Genomic DNA, 18,269 nt, shown 5'->3' on the forward strand with positions numbered 1-18,269 from the left:
TCATTTTAAACATGTATATCTTTGATTAATTATCTTCTAATCTATTAGATGTGAACAAAGGTTTCAAAGGATTTGAACCTATGATCTCATATGTTGTTATTTGAGCTTACCCACTTTTTTTAATACTACCTCTTGTCTTAAATATAAAGTCTTATTAATAAACTATAAATAGAGTCTTATATTTATGATCAGAGATAGTATAACTTTAATACATAAAAGGTGTTATAAACATCTTTTTAATTGAAACCAAGTTGCATTTCATGTTTCAAAATTCATTAAATGAGATGAATCTATTATTTTTAATGTTGTCAGATTGATAATCAGTTACCGTTAATGATCTTGGTCGTACGGCATGAATGCTTTTTTGTTAAAAAAAAAAATTATGAAGAGATCACTAAGACTATGACTGAAAGTTTCTTCTTTGCCTAGAGTTCTATTTAATTTTTTATTATTGAGGAAATTAAAGGACCTCTCTTTTGAACTTCTATACTCACCTTTTGTTATGGGAACTCATTCTGGTTCTTGATTTATAAAAAGAAAACGAAAAGCATATCAGTTTTCAATGCTGGCATCAGATGTCTCTCTTCTTTTGTTTCTGTGATTCTTATTTGAAAAATATATAAAGACACACACATATATAGCTATAGTTAGCTATATATGTCTGTTTATATTAAAAAAGAATATTCGTGGTAAATGCACATTAATCATTTTAATATTTTATTGAATTTGAACCAATGTGGTTTTAACATTAGCATGCTTTTGGTAGGCTATAATGCAAGAATCACACTGGCATAAAAGTGGAGAGAATATATATATATATATATTTACACAAACACACACATATATATAAACTGGTAATACATATACAGTGTTTTATTTTTTTTTTCCTCCATCACAGAACGAAGGGAATGAGAAAAAAGGAAAGATTCATTAGTATCTTCCTATAGAGTCTAAAGCCAACTTTATGATCGGACGTATGACTATCCATTGATTTTGATTGATCTTGCAAAGCTAACATCTCTCTTTATTCTGCGCACGCAATTCGACCACTTTTAATTCTCTTCCATAAAACCAAAATCACAAAACGAGGGTTAGAGAGAACCTTACTATTAAGTTAGACCCAATTTGTTTCCTGCAGAACTCTCATGTTTTGACTTTGGCCTCTTCATTAATTATTTAAGGCTATACCTAATCTTGCTGATGTTCTCGTTATTAATCATCATTTTCCAACCCTATGCTGTAATTGAATTACTTTTTTTTTAATTAAACACAGATAGGTACGATGATTAATGTAATTAATGAAAGGTAATTATTTCTACGCATAAATATAGCATGCCTGGTTTCACACCCACACAGTACAGACATACTTATATTAGCAAGTTGCGGAGCCTTTTCTAATGATCTTAATTAATGGAGCACTTAAGGTCGCAGAGGGCAATTTCTTCTTCCATATAATTAGATTGTAGTATTCAAATAAAGATCTAACTCCTGTTACTACACTTGTCAAAGCTTAATGGGCACTTAAGTCTAATTAATGACAGTTCCTGCATAATCTAAGTGTATTATATATATTCTGTCACTGCGGCAGATGAGAAAAGCTAAGCACTAAAATTGAATGAGTTGGTCATGATGATACCATTGTATAATAATCATTAGGTGCAGAATAATTAACATTATCTGAAGGGTACCACCTTTGTTTATTAGCTTTATGCTAAAGATTATGCTATATATTAATAAATATTGTGTATGACTAATGTCAAAGCCAGGTGACAATTAAGTCGAAAGTAGATGGTATTACTCATAAAAAGAGTTGAATTGTTTTCTTATATATCTGATGATGATGGTGGGGGCAAAGCTTTATTAGTGTGTGTGTGTGTGCATTTGGAATTTGCAAGGAATTGCTCTCCTTCTTCTATGTATCATATTCAAATCAAATGGCAGCCGCACTATGTATAGTGACAAAAGATATACTCCTCTGATTCTATTTATAAGGCACTTTTAGCATATTTTATATAGACCAAGAAAAACCTTAAAATACATTAACTTTTTATTAAAATATAACAATTTTTTAACTTTATCCATATTTAATATATACACCTTTTAAAAGAGACAACTACCTACACTATAATGAATGAAAAATAAAATAGTACATTTAAGCTAAAAATTTAATAAAGTGACTTATAAATAAGACAAAAAAAACCTTCCTTCTTTGCCTTATAAATAGGACTAGAGGAATATGTGTGTGTGTGTATAAGAAATCATGATCATTGTAAAACCCTTAACCTTAAAAACATCATAACTCATCATAAAATCACTACTATGGTAGAAAAGGAAATCTGTTAAATGGACTACCATAGTAGGAAGAAATTTGCATAATTTTGAATTCACATTTAAACCATTGCATGCAACTGAAATCATTCATTTACAACTACTGGGCCTCCGAGCCTCCGGCCCGAGTGACACATACATCAAAATTAGTCCATCTAAATAGTTTTCAACCATATAATCCAGAGTTCATCAAACACTAGCAATGGCCTCCGGCCAACCAAAATAAGGAGATACAATCTCTCCAGTTTACATCAAGACCGGGTAATCAATTATATAAAAAAAGCAATCCTAAATGTGGCAATATATACTAGTTATACATATACAAATGCTAGAGGCCTAAAGCTAACCAAGCTCAAGCCTCTGCGTCTCTTCCCGATGGCCCACGCCCGGAACCTTCACCTGAAAACATTGTAAACCACGGGGTGAGACAAAGTCCCAGTAACCAACCTTTCCAATACTAGATACTATTAAATAGGTGCTTGTGAGGTGTCAAGTGGGGCAGTTCACAAATACTAAGATAACAAGATAGCCACAAAAAGTTATGCCAGTGCAATGATACAATCCCACTAACCAAATCCCTCACTTTGGGGGATTTTCAAGAGCCGAAGCCGGCCTATCCCTCACTGTGGGAGACGTAAGGAGCCATAAAAGGCCTATCCCTCACTCTGAGGGACGTAGGGAGCCAAAAGGCCTATCCCTCACTATGAGGGACGTACTAAGCCAACCATCATGCATTAATGGAGGCCTTACCACGTGGTAGTAACTATCAAACTCTCACCAAATCCCAAATCATGCATCATGCTCAAATCATAATCAAAGAGTAATAATCATTTCACAATTAACCTCATTCAATGGCATATCTTTCACAATTCCAAAAATTCATTCATCACTAGTCGAAGTCCCACAAGACGGTTTTCCTTTTTATACACAACATACAGTTTGAACATAATTACTACTTAGAGCACAAAACATAAATCTACTCACAATACCACAGAAGTAAGTACTAAGGATTGGAAAGTGGTTACCTCTCGCCTGAGCAAGGAATAACAAACCAACGATGTGGCCTCGTGCACCACCAAGACTCACAACCGATCTACACAAGCACACAAACACACAACCATCATATATTAGCTTTCAAGCTAATAATGTGGCCAAAACAACACTTGAGGACACAAAATTCCTATCTCCCATCAAAACTCTACCCAACTCAAAGGGTATAACTATCAAAACAACACTCCAAAGTCCTCAAAGTCTATTAAAACACCAAGTCTCCTTCCAAGCATCAATTAGAGTTCAAACCTCAAGGACCCACTATAGGAATTCAACCTCCAACATCTCATTTGAGCAATTAAGGTTCCAACAACAAATCTAAACCGATTAAACATCCAATTTAACCCTCCTTAACATAACCCAATTCACAAAACTCAAAATCAATCTCTACATTATCATCCTCAATCCCAAATCATCCAATTCCATAAACCCTAACTCCAAAAACTCAAGATTCTTTAAATCCAAGAAAACTACACCGATTAAATACTTAAACTAACCCAATGCAATTAATTAAACCCAAAACAATCGGTCAAAAACCTCAATTCCAACACAACCTAGAAAATCCTAGGGTTTCACCATAAATCCTTATAAATTCCAATCAAGAAGATAGATTAGAGGTTAAAATCACTTACTTGAAGTAATGGATCCTTAGAAATGCCTCCTCCAAACCAAAAGTTCGAAACCCTAGCAGAGCCTCTCTCTCTACCTCAGATTTTCTAATTTTCCGCACGCTGAACTCCTCTCGCGAATATATAGATTCGCGACCTTTCGCCGCGGCGAACTAATCCCGAGAGGGATTACTCGCCTGAAAACCCGACTTCGCCGCAGCGAAAGCTTCCCGAGAAGAAACTCTCGCTCGCCCAGAAAACATTCGCCGCGGCATACCCCTACCTTCGCCGCGGCGAAACCTTCCCGAAAGGGAAGCCTCGCTCACCAGAGTAACTTTGCCGCGGCCAAACCTTCCCGAGAAGACACTCCCCTCTGAAACTCCCGGTGTTTACTTCGCCGCGGCGAACATACCCTGAGAGGGATACGTTCACCTATTCCTCCAACAAACCTCAAATTCAACCCAAACACCCAGATCAAGATTAAATCACTAATCTATCCTCAAAATCAACCCAAAAGAGGCTATTAAAACCCGATAAGAACTTAGGATGTTACAATCATTCTTAATTATACACACACAAACACATATTTATATTTTACATCTTTTTGGCTTTTTCTCTTCTGGTTTAACGTCTCTTTTGATAAAGCTAAGTCACATCATCCTGAATTTGAAGGCTTTTTTTTAATGTATATTACGGGGATTAATTTTAATATCAGTCATATCACTCAGGTGACTAATTAAAAACTGATGAATCAGTCATATATGTGTGTGATTGTGTGTATTGCACTCTGATCTGTGAGCCAAAACCCTACTCTTGTTTTCGTTTTCATGATCAGGTGCCGCAGGTACTCAAAGTTATGAAGACTAGCAGCCACTAATAATCATTCCTTGAACTTTATGGAAAGCTTGAGATATTATAAATAGTCTTTGACATTCCCAGACTTAGATGCTTTTGTTTGCAATATATATATATATATATATATATATATTGATATATAATTATATGGGGCCTAGCTCTTCTCAATATCTGCTACTGCACGTGCGTGCGCATACAACAAGAGTGATTTGCATTTAAATTTGCAGTTAACTTGCACCACATAAAATGATGACCATAAATAATAGAAGACAAGTTTATATGTGAGAGTGGCAATAATTGTACTCCATAGAGTCGTTAATGCACAAGAAGAAAAAGACTTAAAAGCATATCATTGTCCAAATATGTAGCTTTTATCTAATGAGGAACGGTTTAAGTGATCGACTAGATCATTCACTTCGACACACAAATCTTTCTCAATTATATGATATTGCGTGCATATATAATTAACATTATTATTGTTGAACAATGATTATTATTATTAAAACTTTTTCACCCTTCAGCGTCCATCCAAATCAAATAAAAAACCACTATAAACTGTCGATCCTTTCGACTTTAGTAATTAATTAAGAAACTGTACATGTTATTGATGACTGTCACACACACACACACATCTTTAAAGGAATCGCCAGTTTCTTCTTAGCATCCAAACAAAGCTGAAGCTTAAATAGGGATCGCCACAGACACACAATAACAAAACAGGGCCAACCCGGCGGGCAGTAACCTATTATATATATAGTGAGTACTAAATAATCGGTGATTAAATAATTAATGACTTTTAAATAGGATGTCATATTCACATTATTGATTAATAATTAATTGAAGGGACGCTAGCTTCTTGATTTGAGCCACTTTGATTCCTAACGACCCCACAAATGTTTCAGTGCATTCGTCCTGGCGCTAGAGTTCTGTTTCAGCTACTTCCATTTGTGTGTCTATCGATGGTCCATATATAAACACAACATATACATATATATATATATATATATTTTATACATAATCAACCATTGTTAGAAAAGTTGCAGAACCTGGTTTTCACGTATATTAATATAATATATAGTTCAACAAAACCAATGAGAACCAAACATTAATTTGTGTTTAAGAACCATTTTCAATGTCAAATTGTGCAGATTCCCTGTGTTTTATTGCCTAGTTGTCTGGTTCATATAGTGTCGGGACTAAAAGAAAGACAAAAGAAAAAGGAAATTTAATTTAAATAAATTGGAAGAAGAGTAAGACTAATTATTAGAATCGTCAGAGTTTGATGTGTATATTTATATGGCGGTCAGCGAAATGGTTATGTGGGAAAGGGTAAGGTCTTAAGTTATAGTATAAGTCAATTAGCGAGTAATTAATATTGCGCAAATAAAGCTGATGGTTCAGGCATGAATGTCCATATACACACATATGTGTTTGTATATTTAATTATTTATATATATGCGCGCGCATTTAATGTGAGCTCTATAGTCATAGTTTCATATTGAAGGAAATTATCGATAATCATCCATATGCTACTGACTAATTAATTAAGCCAAATAGGGAAAAATATATAGCTCCCTGGTAGATGATGATGTGGCAAGCCAATTACTTTTGTCTTTTTCAGAGATACTCCTCTAATCATATTTATAAGGCACTTCTAACATATTTAATATAGATTAAGAAAAAATTTAAACTCATTAACTCTTCATTAAAATATAATAACTTTTTAATTTTATCCATATTTAGTATATACACTTTAAAAAAAAATAACTATCTATACTATAATAAATTAGGGACAAAATAACATATCCATATGTTAAAAATATAATGAAATGACTTATATATAGGATCAAACATTTTTCTCTTTCTATCCTATAAATAGGACCAAAGAAGTATATCTTTTCCTTTTCTTTTGCTGCATTCACTCATTATTAATGAATTATTACCAAGTATGATGTAGTAGAAATGAAGATCATCGCTGAATAATTAAAGAACATTTCGTTCGATTTGTAATGCTGTTTTTTTGGGGTAATACGGTTTTTAATAATGTTAAAAACATGGAAGTAAATTTGTTTTATTTACATGTAAGTTACGTTAGTTACTCATTGCGAATAAGAAGTCCCCTCCAATTCCTTCCTAAATACTTATTTGCTTAAAATTCATTCTAGTTTAGATTATACAAATGGCCATTGGATAGAGGTCATCATTCTCAACCTATATAGTCCCCTTAACAATTGCTGGATCTGATAGATACGTGAATAATTAGTAGGAAAGAGAGTTTTGCTATTAATTGTTTCGAGGCTAAATCAATATCAATTTAGTTATTTATGAATGCATACGATGTCATCTATATTAGAGCTCCATTCAGTCTATTTTCGATCTCCTAACTCCTCTCACCCTCTCTCAGCTTTGTGTTCTAATTGGCAAAAGCAGGTTAATTATAGTCTCTACTTTTGGATTGTGATTTAGTGCTCTTGTTCAAATAGTTTGTTCAAAATTGTAATATCAGCCAATCAACTAAAATTGACTTTATAATATTAGTCATTTCAGTAAAATAAATGACTGTATGCATACATTTCATCTCCCTAGTTTACTACTTGGTTGGTTATACGTATATATTCAAATGCATGTATTGATATCTGAGTTTTATTATTATCAACATTTTTTGTCAATAGTACATAACTTAATTAAATTAAAAGAATACACTTTTTACGCATTAAAATATTTCCTTTTTTTCGGGGTTAAAGTCAGACCACTGATGGTCCTACAATAATTCAGCTTTTAAAACAATAGCTAGTACCTTAATTAATTACGATTGTCCTTTGCACTAAGGTTAAAGAACTTGAAAAGGTAATGCTATCTTTCTTCTTTTCTAAGCCCTAATTATACTGGCGCTGCACAGTGAGAGATGGAGGTATGTTTCTGCGTTTATATTTTCTTCTTTTAGAAGCTGGTTTCTTTAGCACATAGCAATTAGAAGATAGGTAATTTGATGAGGTCCACATTAAGCGTTGTTCACAGCTGGTGTGTGTTTATATAAATGTGTATATATAAATATATAAATATATATATATATATATCACATTTTGACCGTTATTACTTAACTCTCGTGCTCTCATATTTTAGAATGCATTATATTTGCTTTTAGGGAACAGCCTCACCTTCCATGCACCTTCTCTGAATCTGTGTCCTTTTGCCTCTTATTTTATTTGCTTACAATTATATATAGCACTATTTTTAGGAGGATCATTGATCCATCCACCATTATGTATCACCATTAGGATGGCTTGAGGAAGTCATTTATATAATTGTTTTGTCAAATCAATAAAGTATATTGTACCCTATAATTTATAATTAATTGTTATCTAGCGCGCTAATCATGATGACTCTATATATAGTCAAAATTAGGACTCAAAAGGCAGTAGGAGTTTAAATTATATCCTCTTAATTTATACATTCCGAGACACATCCACACGGTAGAATGTAACCGTGTGTGAGGTCCACATCATATAATTACACATACATGTTTTGTTTCCCTAGGTTGCCATTAATTTGAATATGCTCTATATATGTAACTGAAACTTTAGTGATATATGCACACAAATATGTGTATCTTCGGTGGGTTCAAAGTTCTAGAAGATGAAACAATATTTGGAACTTGTTTTTTTCTGGCCAAATAAACTTGATATCATATGCTACTCCCAATTCTAATTATAAGACTTCTTTGAATGACAGGCACATTTTATTTGAATCTTATATAATGGGGCGGTGGTTACTGTTGTGACAAGCTGCAGTGCATAGGGTAGGATTTAAAGCACATATAAAGACAGCTGAGTTGATGGAGTGACAATGTTGCCAAGCCTTGAATGAAGTAGGGTAGGATTTAAAGTTGCTCATCACAATTGCAATGATATAATGCTGACTTTGTGCTGGTAAATTAATTTGGTGGTAGGATTGGTATACATAGTGGGAAGCTACGAAATTCTCTCATTCTCATTATATTATGAAATCCAAGGCTTAGCTGTTCCCCTCTCATTCATATTTTTCTTCATTTCGTTTTGATTTACAGGGACAGTCGACTAAGCACTTGCGATTATAGGTAGAATCAGATCTTTGACCTCCTAATTTTTTTGGCTAGGCAGAAGTACTCTTTTATTGAGGCAATTTTGTTTGAAATACTGGGGGATACTAAATGTGAGTAATTTTCTCAGTGATAATTCAAACTTTAATTCATCATATTATATGAGACTATAACCAAATGCTATTGATTCTATGACCTCCTACTTAAAAGAAAATATATACTATTTGGTCCTAAATATAAACTCATTTTATAGTGTCACTAAATTATATTTAGGACTGGGGGAGTATATCACTAAATTATATTTTTAATATATGTGTGTGTGTGTGTTTTAGCGAAGTAGCCTTTGCATTTTTTTTATTGTATTAGGCCTGCAATTTGAGACATAATTTTTGTGTGATACTTCTTTCGGTCCTTAATATAAAAGATAATTGACTAATTTAAGTAGATTAAGAAAATTGGTTAAAATAGTTAGTTATAATAAATAGGTGTTGTCTCTCCTAAAATATCCTTGTTAATCAAACATATTGATTAGAACTATCATTATTACAAGTGTTATCTTAAAAAAATAGACAAATATGAGAGACAAAGTAAATTGAGGTCTTATATTTAGAATCAAAATAAAAATCAAACGAGCTCTTAAATTAAAAATCGGAAGTAATATATTGGATCACAAACAGCTGGCCTTAATGTATTTTCTCCTTTGATACAAAGTAAGAAGTGCTCATATATGTAGATTTCCTCAGCTAGCTCCTTCTTGAAGAAGAATCTGATAGATCCGACTAGCATTTTCACAAGTTTTATTCCTTGGCCGGCCTCAAAATTTCAAGGCAATTAAACTTCAACTTCCTTGCATCAAGCCTTTGCTCCCACCCTCCATCCCCTCTAAGTTTCCATCTTTCTTAATTCTTAGGATCCGAGGCTAAGCTTTTCTTCGTTTGCCATAAATAAATTGCTATATATCACTTTTAGTTCTCTCGTGCATGATTATGTTATTGACTTTTTGAAAGTTTACAGGGAGCATGTACTGCCTGTTTTAAAGTATAAATCATGGGGTAGGTCTTCAACAATCCCACTCGATTCAGACTTTATCCCTCTCTTAAAGATATTAGTAGTTGTATTTTCTATTATTTTTTTATTTAAAGATATAAAATATATATTTTTACTTATAAAATTGTTTTAATGATAGTTAAGGTCCCGAAAAAAATTTCTAAAAAGAGTTACAAATATTGATTTAAACAGCTGCAAATTTATGAGTCACATTTGGAACTTAAATGTCTTATTTGGAATTGAAATTCTTAAATTTATAATTGATTTAATCAACACTTGTAGCTTATTTTCGAGAATTTTTTTTTGGGAAAACCTATTATTAATTCACTCATTTATATCTTAACTTTCATTCTCCTCATAATATACTCCCTCCAGTCCTATTTATAAGTTTTAAATTTAAAAAGAGGTATAATTTATTTTATAAGTTTTAATTTTAATTTGTCTTAACATTTAGTGCATTTTTTTCTAATATTGCCCTTAATTATTTCTCTCTTATCATATTTTCCCACACATTCTCCTTGATCCTTTTTCTTATTTATTATAAAGGCATATTTGGAAATAAAAGTCTATTTCTAAACAATTTATTTTTTAAAAATAATTTTAACTAGTTATTTTTTAATTATAAATTAGTTATTTGAGACTTATAATAAGAATCGGAATAGAGTAATATATAAAAAAGAACTCTCCCAAACCAACCGGTTTAAGCATATTGGGCCTAAAATGGCTAAGCCATATTTCGGCCCTGAAACACCAAGGTCACATGCTTGGTCCGTACTGAATCTGACCTGACAAAACTCCAAGAAGAATCCTGAGGCCCAAAACAAGCCAGATGAATCCCGTATCATATATTTTTGTGTGTGTGTGTGTGTGTGTGTGTGTGTGTGGAGATTTATTGGACCTCAATAAGCCCATCAGGCCCAAATCCAGTAGGATCCGAAGATAGACGTGGCGGGAGCGCGTGCTCTTCCCATGCTCTGACTTGGACTTCGTGGTCCTCTTCCGTCGGCGACGCCGAGGCATGACTGCATGCACTGGGAACGGCCATGGATTATGATTCGTGCCTACAATCTTCGTTGAGAAACAATCACAACAACAATAAATTCATAAACCCTAAATTTCTGCAAATGACAGTGATAGTGATCAGGTAAGGGGAAAAAATGGATCCTTCTTTATCATCTGCGACTCATTCCCCCACACTGTCTTCTCCATCTTCTCCGTCTTCGTCCCCAAAGTCCTGGTTCTCAGGAATGGTTCGCAGCCGTTCGAATAAGTCAGGTGGCTCTAGAATGGGTGCTGATTCCGTCACCGTCGTTACAGGTGACTGCCGAAGCGCCGTCGTCCGAAAACATCAATTCCAAGGGGTTTTATTCAAGTATGGTCCAAATGCTATTCAGGTTCGTCAAACTTTCTAATTTTTTTTCCCCCTAGTGAATTGAATAGCGAAGCTCCCACCCATTTTCCTGATTTATTTCATCTGGTCACTATATTTTAATCTGATCATCTTTACGCATCACGCTTAAGAATTTGGATGGCTCATCTCCTTGTTCTCTCACGGATCATAGCATTTTAGTCATTTTCCATCATTTATATGCGCCCGAACCATTTTTCCCCCCTGACCTAAAGATTGATTTCTTAGACAAATTTAGGTATCAATGGGCAGTTAAAATTTTTAACGAGGGTTTTTTCAACAATTATTTTTGTAAAAATTGTACTCATAATGAATGAGATTTTCTTAAAAAAATAAATTACAGTATTTTGTTTTACTACCTTTGGTTCTTAATACAAGAGCTAATTTGATATTTAATTTGGTTCTAAATATAAAATCCTAATATATTTTGTTTCTCATATTGTGTATGTTAAATGTTTCATTAAATAATAGTTCTAACTAATATAAATAATTAGTAGGAATATTTTAGGAATGACAATAACTATTTATTACAAATAAATAACTCAATTAATTTCTTTAATATATTCAAATTAGTCAACTAATTCTTATATTAAAAATTGAACGTAGTATTATATTTTTGCATAAATGAAGAGGGAATAAATAATGAATGAAATTTTAAATTTTTTATTTTTTCAAATATTTTATATTCATTAATAGTGAAATTATTATAAATTTATCGTCATTTAAAAAAAGAAGAATCTTGAAGGGTATGTTTGAAAACTAATGGAATAAAATTCATGTGTTGGTGAACTCAAAATTACGTCGTATTTGATATCACGACTTGCCATGTCATATTATATATAGGGTTTGTTTAAATCAGTGATTGAAAAAATAATTTATTTTCAATTTAACTTTTATAAGAGTTAGATTAAGTAAAAATTAAATTGGATGATGTAATTTATGTTTGGATTAAATTTTGTAAAAACTAATTTGTAAAAGTTAGTTTGGGTAAAAAGTTGTTTAGATTATGATTAAATAAAAATAAGTTTAGTTTGTAAAATTACTTAAATGGGTATTAATTTTATTAAATAATAAAAAAGATAAAAAATGAATTTACATAATATAATGGATTTAAATTATTTTAATATGAAGAAGTGAAATTGAATAACTGAAATATTTTAAAACATTAGAGATATCATTTTTTTTTATAAATATAAAGTTAAATATAATTTTAAAAAATTCAAAATTATTTATGCATATATGCCTACACAAGCTTACGATATGAGCAAAGAGAGTGAGAGAAAAGCATGAGGAAAAATGAGGAAGAAGAAAAGAGAGAGAATAATAAATGATTCCACCAACTCATAGAAGCTTCTTAAAAACATGATTACATAAAAGCCATATGTAGAGAGGAAAAGCTTTTAAAAAAAGTAAGACTGAAACCAACTTTTCGTCATAAGTTAAATGGGTAAAAAGCTTTTCTAAACACCAAACTAAGATCCCAAATGTACTTAAAGTTATAAAAGCTACTTATTCTGGATTCAATCACTGACCCAAACAGGCTGATAAGCAGCATAAATGCATAATGAACACCATGGCATAACCATACGGCATCGCTTATCACGGTACATTAGATGCCATAATATCAGACAATGGTAAATTTGTTTAACTAGTTTAAGAATACATACATGCTTGGCATAAAATGTTAGAAGTTTGTTAACAGGGAAAGTGTACAAACGTTCGAGTGTTAACATTTTTGTAGTAATATGAGATTTTTGCTTCTTTCGTTTTGGTATGGTTTTATACTTGAGCAAAAGCATTTGTATAAGAGAGCTCGAAACCTTGTTTGTTAAGGATCATCATCGATCATCGCCTGTTTTACATGCGTGTTTGCATTTTTCATTCTGGATGTGCCGCATTCTCATTGTTTGGTTGATTTCGCAGGTCGCATTTAGGACTGGTGAACACAAACGTCAAGTCATATTTATTGGCGGATTAGCCAATGGCTTTCTTGCTACTGCGTAGGTTTGATATTATCCAATTTCTCCATCGAGCCAGCGCTATTTATTCCCTAGAGATTATATTCTCTTGAAGAAAATGAGTTTAGATCTTCTCCGTTACTACTACTACCTTCAATTCTTAATACCAGGCTTAGTTAAATAATTTGATAAGATTAAAAAAGTTATTAAATTATTTTAAAGTATTTATATTTATCATTTTTTTCCAAATTAATTTGCCTTATTTATAAATTAACATATAATCTGATGATACATATAAATATCTTAGAAAAATCATATAACACATGTTATAATTAAGTAATTTTATTAATCTTTTTAAATTAGTTAACTAAATCTTATATTAAAAGTTCAAAAATGATATTTGACTAACAACCTCTTCAATCAATTGGCAGGAGAGCACCACTGGCCGTTTGGCCGAGTGGTATGTGTGTGTGTGGGGTGTGTGTTGTGGGTTCGATCCTGCCCCTTGTAACAAAAAAAAAAAAGGCATGAGAGCCATTATTTTCCAATTTTAATTTTATCGGATATCCTCAACGGACATCCATTTTCTCAACTTCCTAGTTCGTGCAGATATTTGGAGCCTCTGGCAATGGCTCTGGACGCTGAAAATTGGTCGCTTGTTCAGTTTCTCATGTCATCTTCATATGGCGGATACGGCACCTCCAGCTTGCAACAAGTAAACATTTAAATCTGTATCCACTCCGTTTGTCTTATAATATAGTGTTGGGACACTAAACTAAGAATGTTGAAGTAGTAATGTTAAACATCTCAATATCACGTAAGTGGTATAGGCTCTCATCACTTAAGCAAGTGGCTAGGAATTCAAATCTTAGCCCTTGCATATGTAGCAAATATCTTAGTTGCGAGGAATCTGCCTTTTGTTCTTAGTGGCCGGAGCAGATAGTCGGCATCATCTACCCCTTGTGCTCACTTTAAAAAGAAAAAAAGTAATGAAGTAATGTTGAAGTGCTATCTCTTGAACTTTGATGACTGGGTTCTGATATTTCATGTTGAATTCATGTGGAAGGATGCCAAGGAGTTGGATCTGCTAATTAATTATTTAATTGACAAAGAGGATTCTGAAGGCGTGATACTGCTTGGACATAGCACTGGCTGTCAGGTCATTGATTATTGCTTTTAAATCCTGAACCATGCTCTGTTCCACTTTCTTACCAGCAAGTGAATTGATCTTTCGTATTGTTTGAACATATCTAGGATATTATTCATTACATGAGTACAAATGCTGCATGCACCCGTGCTGTTCGTGCCGCTATCTTTCAGGTATTCGCTTGCTAATGGCCTTAGTAATTGTGCTCTTGGTTTGGCCATCCAGGTTTCTAATTAATTCACATGCGTATATACATGTGGTTGAGTTGCTACCGATGTAATTACAGGTTATACAGTAGTTTTAAAGCTTATTTTGTTCCGTGGCAATTCCATGCTATTCCTTCTGGTATCTCACTGAAAGCTTTCGCTGCCACACCATTTAAACCCTCAGGCTCCAGTCAGTGACAGGGAATTTCAATCTACGCTCCCTCATACTGCTTCTATGGCTGAATTGGCTGCTAAAATGATAAGTGAAGGCCGAAGTTCAGAGTTCATGCCAAGGGATGCAGATCCTAATGGCCCAATAACTGCCTACAGGTCAGTTAAATTGAACTGAATTATAACTGGGCTAATCAGCTGCATGGTTTCTGCATTCATTCTCTAAAGCAGTCCCTCTTCTTTCTTCCTCATCCTCCCCTCGATTAATTTCTCTTGTTTCATACTTACACGCTGCAAAATAACCTTTGGAAAACATTAACTGATTAAGGTCAGAATATTGTCATGTTATCAGTCCATTTCCGAAGAAACCTTTTTTTTAATTTTGCAGGTATAACTCCCTTTGTTCATATAATGGAGATGATGATTTGTTCAGCTCTGACCTGAGTGATGAGCAGTTGAAGACGAGACTTGGGCACATGTCTTGCACGCAGTGCCAGGCAAGGATATCTCGTTGACTATTAATATATATGACTCATGTTCTCGTCCTCGTTTTGATATCTGTCGTTTCTCTTTGCAGGTTATATTTTCAATGTCGGATGAACATGTGCCAGACTACATTGATAAGAAATTACTGACGGACAGGTAAAACATATACTCCCACGGGGAGCCAATTTTGAAGATTAGTTTTTTTTCCCCCTCCCCTCGGCTTGTTGCAATCAACTTTGCTGGCTGAAAGAAGATGCAGATTATGCAGGGCAATGGGAGGAGCAGAGAAAGTGGAGATTGAGAATGGGACTCACTCGCTGTCTAATAGAGTTGAAGAAGTTGCCAATGTCATTATTGACTTCATCAAGAGGGAGGGACCTAAAGGCTGGGACGATCCATGGACATAATAATCTTGTTGATTTTTCAATCCCGAACGTGTCTGAGAAGTAAATCCATTTTGATTTGTTTTTTAAACAAGAGCTTAGGTGACCAAACCAACCTAGTCGGCTCATATTTACTTGGTTAGTCCTGAACTAAAAAGGAGACACATAACATGAGTTGTTGTGGAGGAACCTGACTTTTTCTTAGTATTGGCGTCAGAAACAAGGTTGGGGTAAGGTGAGTGGTTATGTGGTGGAGTTGGTAACCACTGAGCAGCCTGATTTCCACCATGTTATTACCCTTTATGAGCGCACCCTTTTTTTGGGTGGGGGTTGTGTGTGTTTTGTACCAAAAAAAAAAGATGAAATATTTACGTAAACATTAGAAACTAAGAGAAATAAACAGAACTACATTTTTTAATTAAATTCAGCGTGACATCGTTGGAGTGATAATGGATTTGTTGATTTACAATATAACCAAACGTTTTATTTTAAGTATATTTAAACAAGGGCATTTGGGACTGGGTGGCGGTGCCCCTTCCACCTCTTGATGATCGTAAATGAAGTTAGAGATATTTGGAGGAATGAATATTTTTTGAACAATGGGAGTTTCAAGGAGCATGTGATCTGTGCATGTGCCGGCGCAGACCCTCTGTCCCATCCCATGCCCACCTGCTCTCCAATAAAAATGCTATCCCACCTGCTTTGGGCCTTTTTTCTTTTTTTTTTTCGCTGGAGGCTGAGGTTACCCGTGCAATTCTAAAAATCAGATAGTGTCATTGACTCTCCCGCGAATAACAACTGGTCGGAATCAAGCCTAATGAAACAAATTAGTCCTCACGACATAATAAATTAAGATTAAAATATTTATTAGAAGAGATTTTCACATTTTAAATAGGATTGCTTTGAATAAGAATTTAATTGTGCCTAGCAATAAAACAATGTCAAAACAGAAAACATTTTATGCTTGAGCCGGAGACATTTTAGGCCTGCTGTGTTGAAACATATTTTCACTTTAATCACACAAATCTCGAGAAAAATTTCAGGATTATATGGACGCAAGATATCCTTAGTTTCGTTGTTATGGCCGTCAATGACATTTTTTCCCTTGTAAAAACTTAATTATTCAGTAAACAAACCCTTCGGTTTCTACATGTTGTTTGTTTTTTTTTTTAATTTAAAATAAAATAAGAAGACATCAAGGAATGCATGTGAATACTGATTTGATGAAGCTGGCAACGTGCGAGTAATGTGAGTTGTCCCCCCATAATATCATCCCTAATATGAATATTAGTGCCTCATTCACATCACATGAATCCTTAATATGCCCTATAATCCCCCTCAATCCTCTCCTCACACCCTTCCCACTTCCTCATTCCGATTCATTAGTTAGCCACCCAAACCAGCACTCTGTTATTCTTCATTCCTAGCTGTATACATCAGTCAACACGGGACTCTTTCCAACACATATAATTACAAAATGATTCATTTTTATTAATTATTATCATTCCATTGTATTAGCATTGTGGTCGCCCCCTTGTGCTTCTATTCATATAACAGTCTTCACATTTTTTTGTCTACATTCAAAAATATTATGATTTTTTTGGCACCGTCGACATTCAACAGCATTAAAAAAAAAAAAAAGACTTTTGTTTTTTGTATACATTGAACGACATTAAAAAAAACGTCTTCTTAGATAATCCGATCAAATTTCCAACTTATAGAAACGTATAAAAATTAATCACAAATCTCACGGTAAAAGCCTGTTTACTCTTATTATTATTGCTTGAAAAATCGTTTATAAAACAAATGATAAACAGCGCTATCTTATTTTTCAAAAAAGGAACTGATAATCACCATAAGGGCATGGAAATTGGAAATTGAAAAAAAAATTAAGTAACCTGAGTTTTATATCACATTAAAAAACAAGATGCATTATTTATGAAAGATAAATGATATAGTCGGTAAAATTTTATAATATTGATTATTATGATAATAAAAGTAAAGATCAACTATCAAAAAGATACTACCTCCGGTTGTAATTATAAGAGCCAGTTGACTAATTTGAGGAGATTAAGGAAGTAAGTTGAATTAGTTATTTGTTCTAAATAGATGTTATCTTTCCTAAAATATCCTTATTAATCAAGTATATTAACTAGAACTATAATTATTAGAAGGACTATCTTGGAAAAAATTGAATAAATATGAGAGACAAAGTGGATTGGGGTCTTATATTTAGAATCAAAATAAAAGTCAAATAGAGTCTTATTAAGGACCGGAGGTAGTAATAAACAGAAAAAATGCCAATAAATCTAGAGTAAAGCGATAGCTGAAATCAAAGCTTTTTTTTCCAAACCAAAAAAATAAAAAAGTCAAACGGTGTCATTATCGCTAATTTTCCTTTTAAAAAAAAGGTCGTTGTCACTCTAGAGTAACGGCGTTTTTTTTTTTTTTAAAAGGAAAAAGAAGAAGAAGTCATTATCACTAATTTTTAAACTTTGAAGTTCCGAAACTCCAACGATATCAAAGCAGGAGAAGGCCTTCCGC

The 18,269-nt window shown here is 33.3% G+C and overlaps 1 protein-coding gene across 1 annotated transcript; it reads left to right on the forward strand.

Annotated features, from left to right (window-relative positions):
* The first annotated feature begins 11,123 nt into the window (after positions 1-11,123).
* LOC114718697 (UPF0613 protein PB24D3.06c-like) lies at positions 11,124-15,749 on the forward strand. The gene is made up of 9 exons (XM_028904114.1): positions 11,124-11,360; positions 13,298-13,374; positions 13,942-14,047; positions 14,399-14,491; positions 14,587-14,652; positions 14,870-15,015; positions 15,245-15,353; positions 15,434-15,498; positions 15,602-15,749. Exons 1-9 carry the CDS (start codon positions 11,124-11,126, stop codon positions 15,747-15,749), a joined length of 1,047 nt encoding a protein of 348 aa, XP_028759947.1.
* Positions 15,750-18,269: the final 2,520 nt, after the last annotated feature.

The sequence above is a fragment of the Neltuma alba genome, unplaced genomic scaffold (genome assembly GCF_004799145.2).
Source record: "Neltuma alba isolate B1F8T4 unplaced genomic scaffold, ASM479914v2 tig00011858_pilon, whole genome shotgun sequence".
Classification (NCBI taxonomy): domain Eukaryota; kingdom Viridiplantae; phylum Streptophyta; class Magnoliopsida; order Fabales; family Fabaceae; genus Neltuma; species Neltuma alba.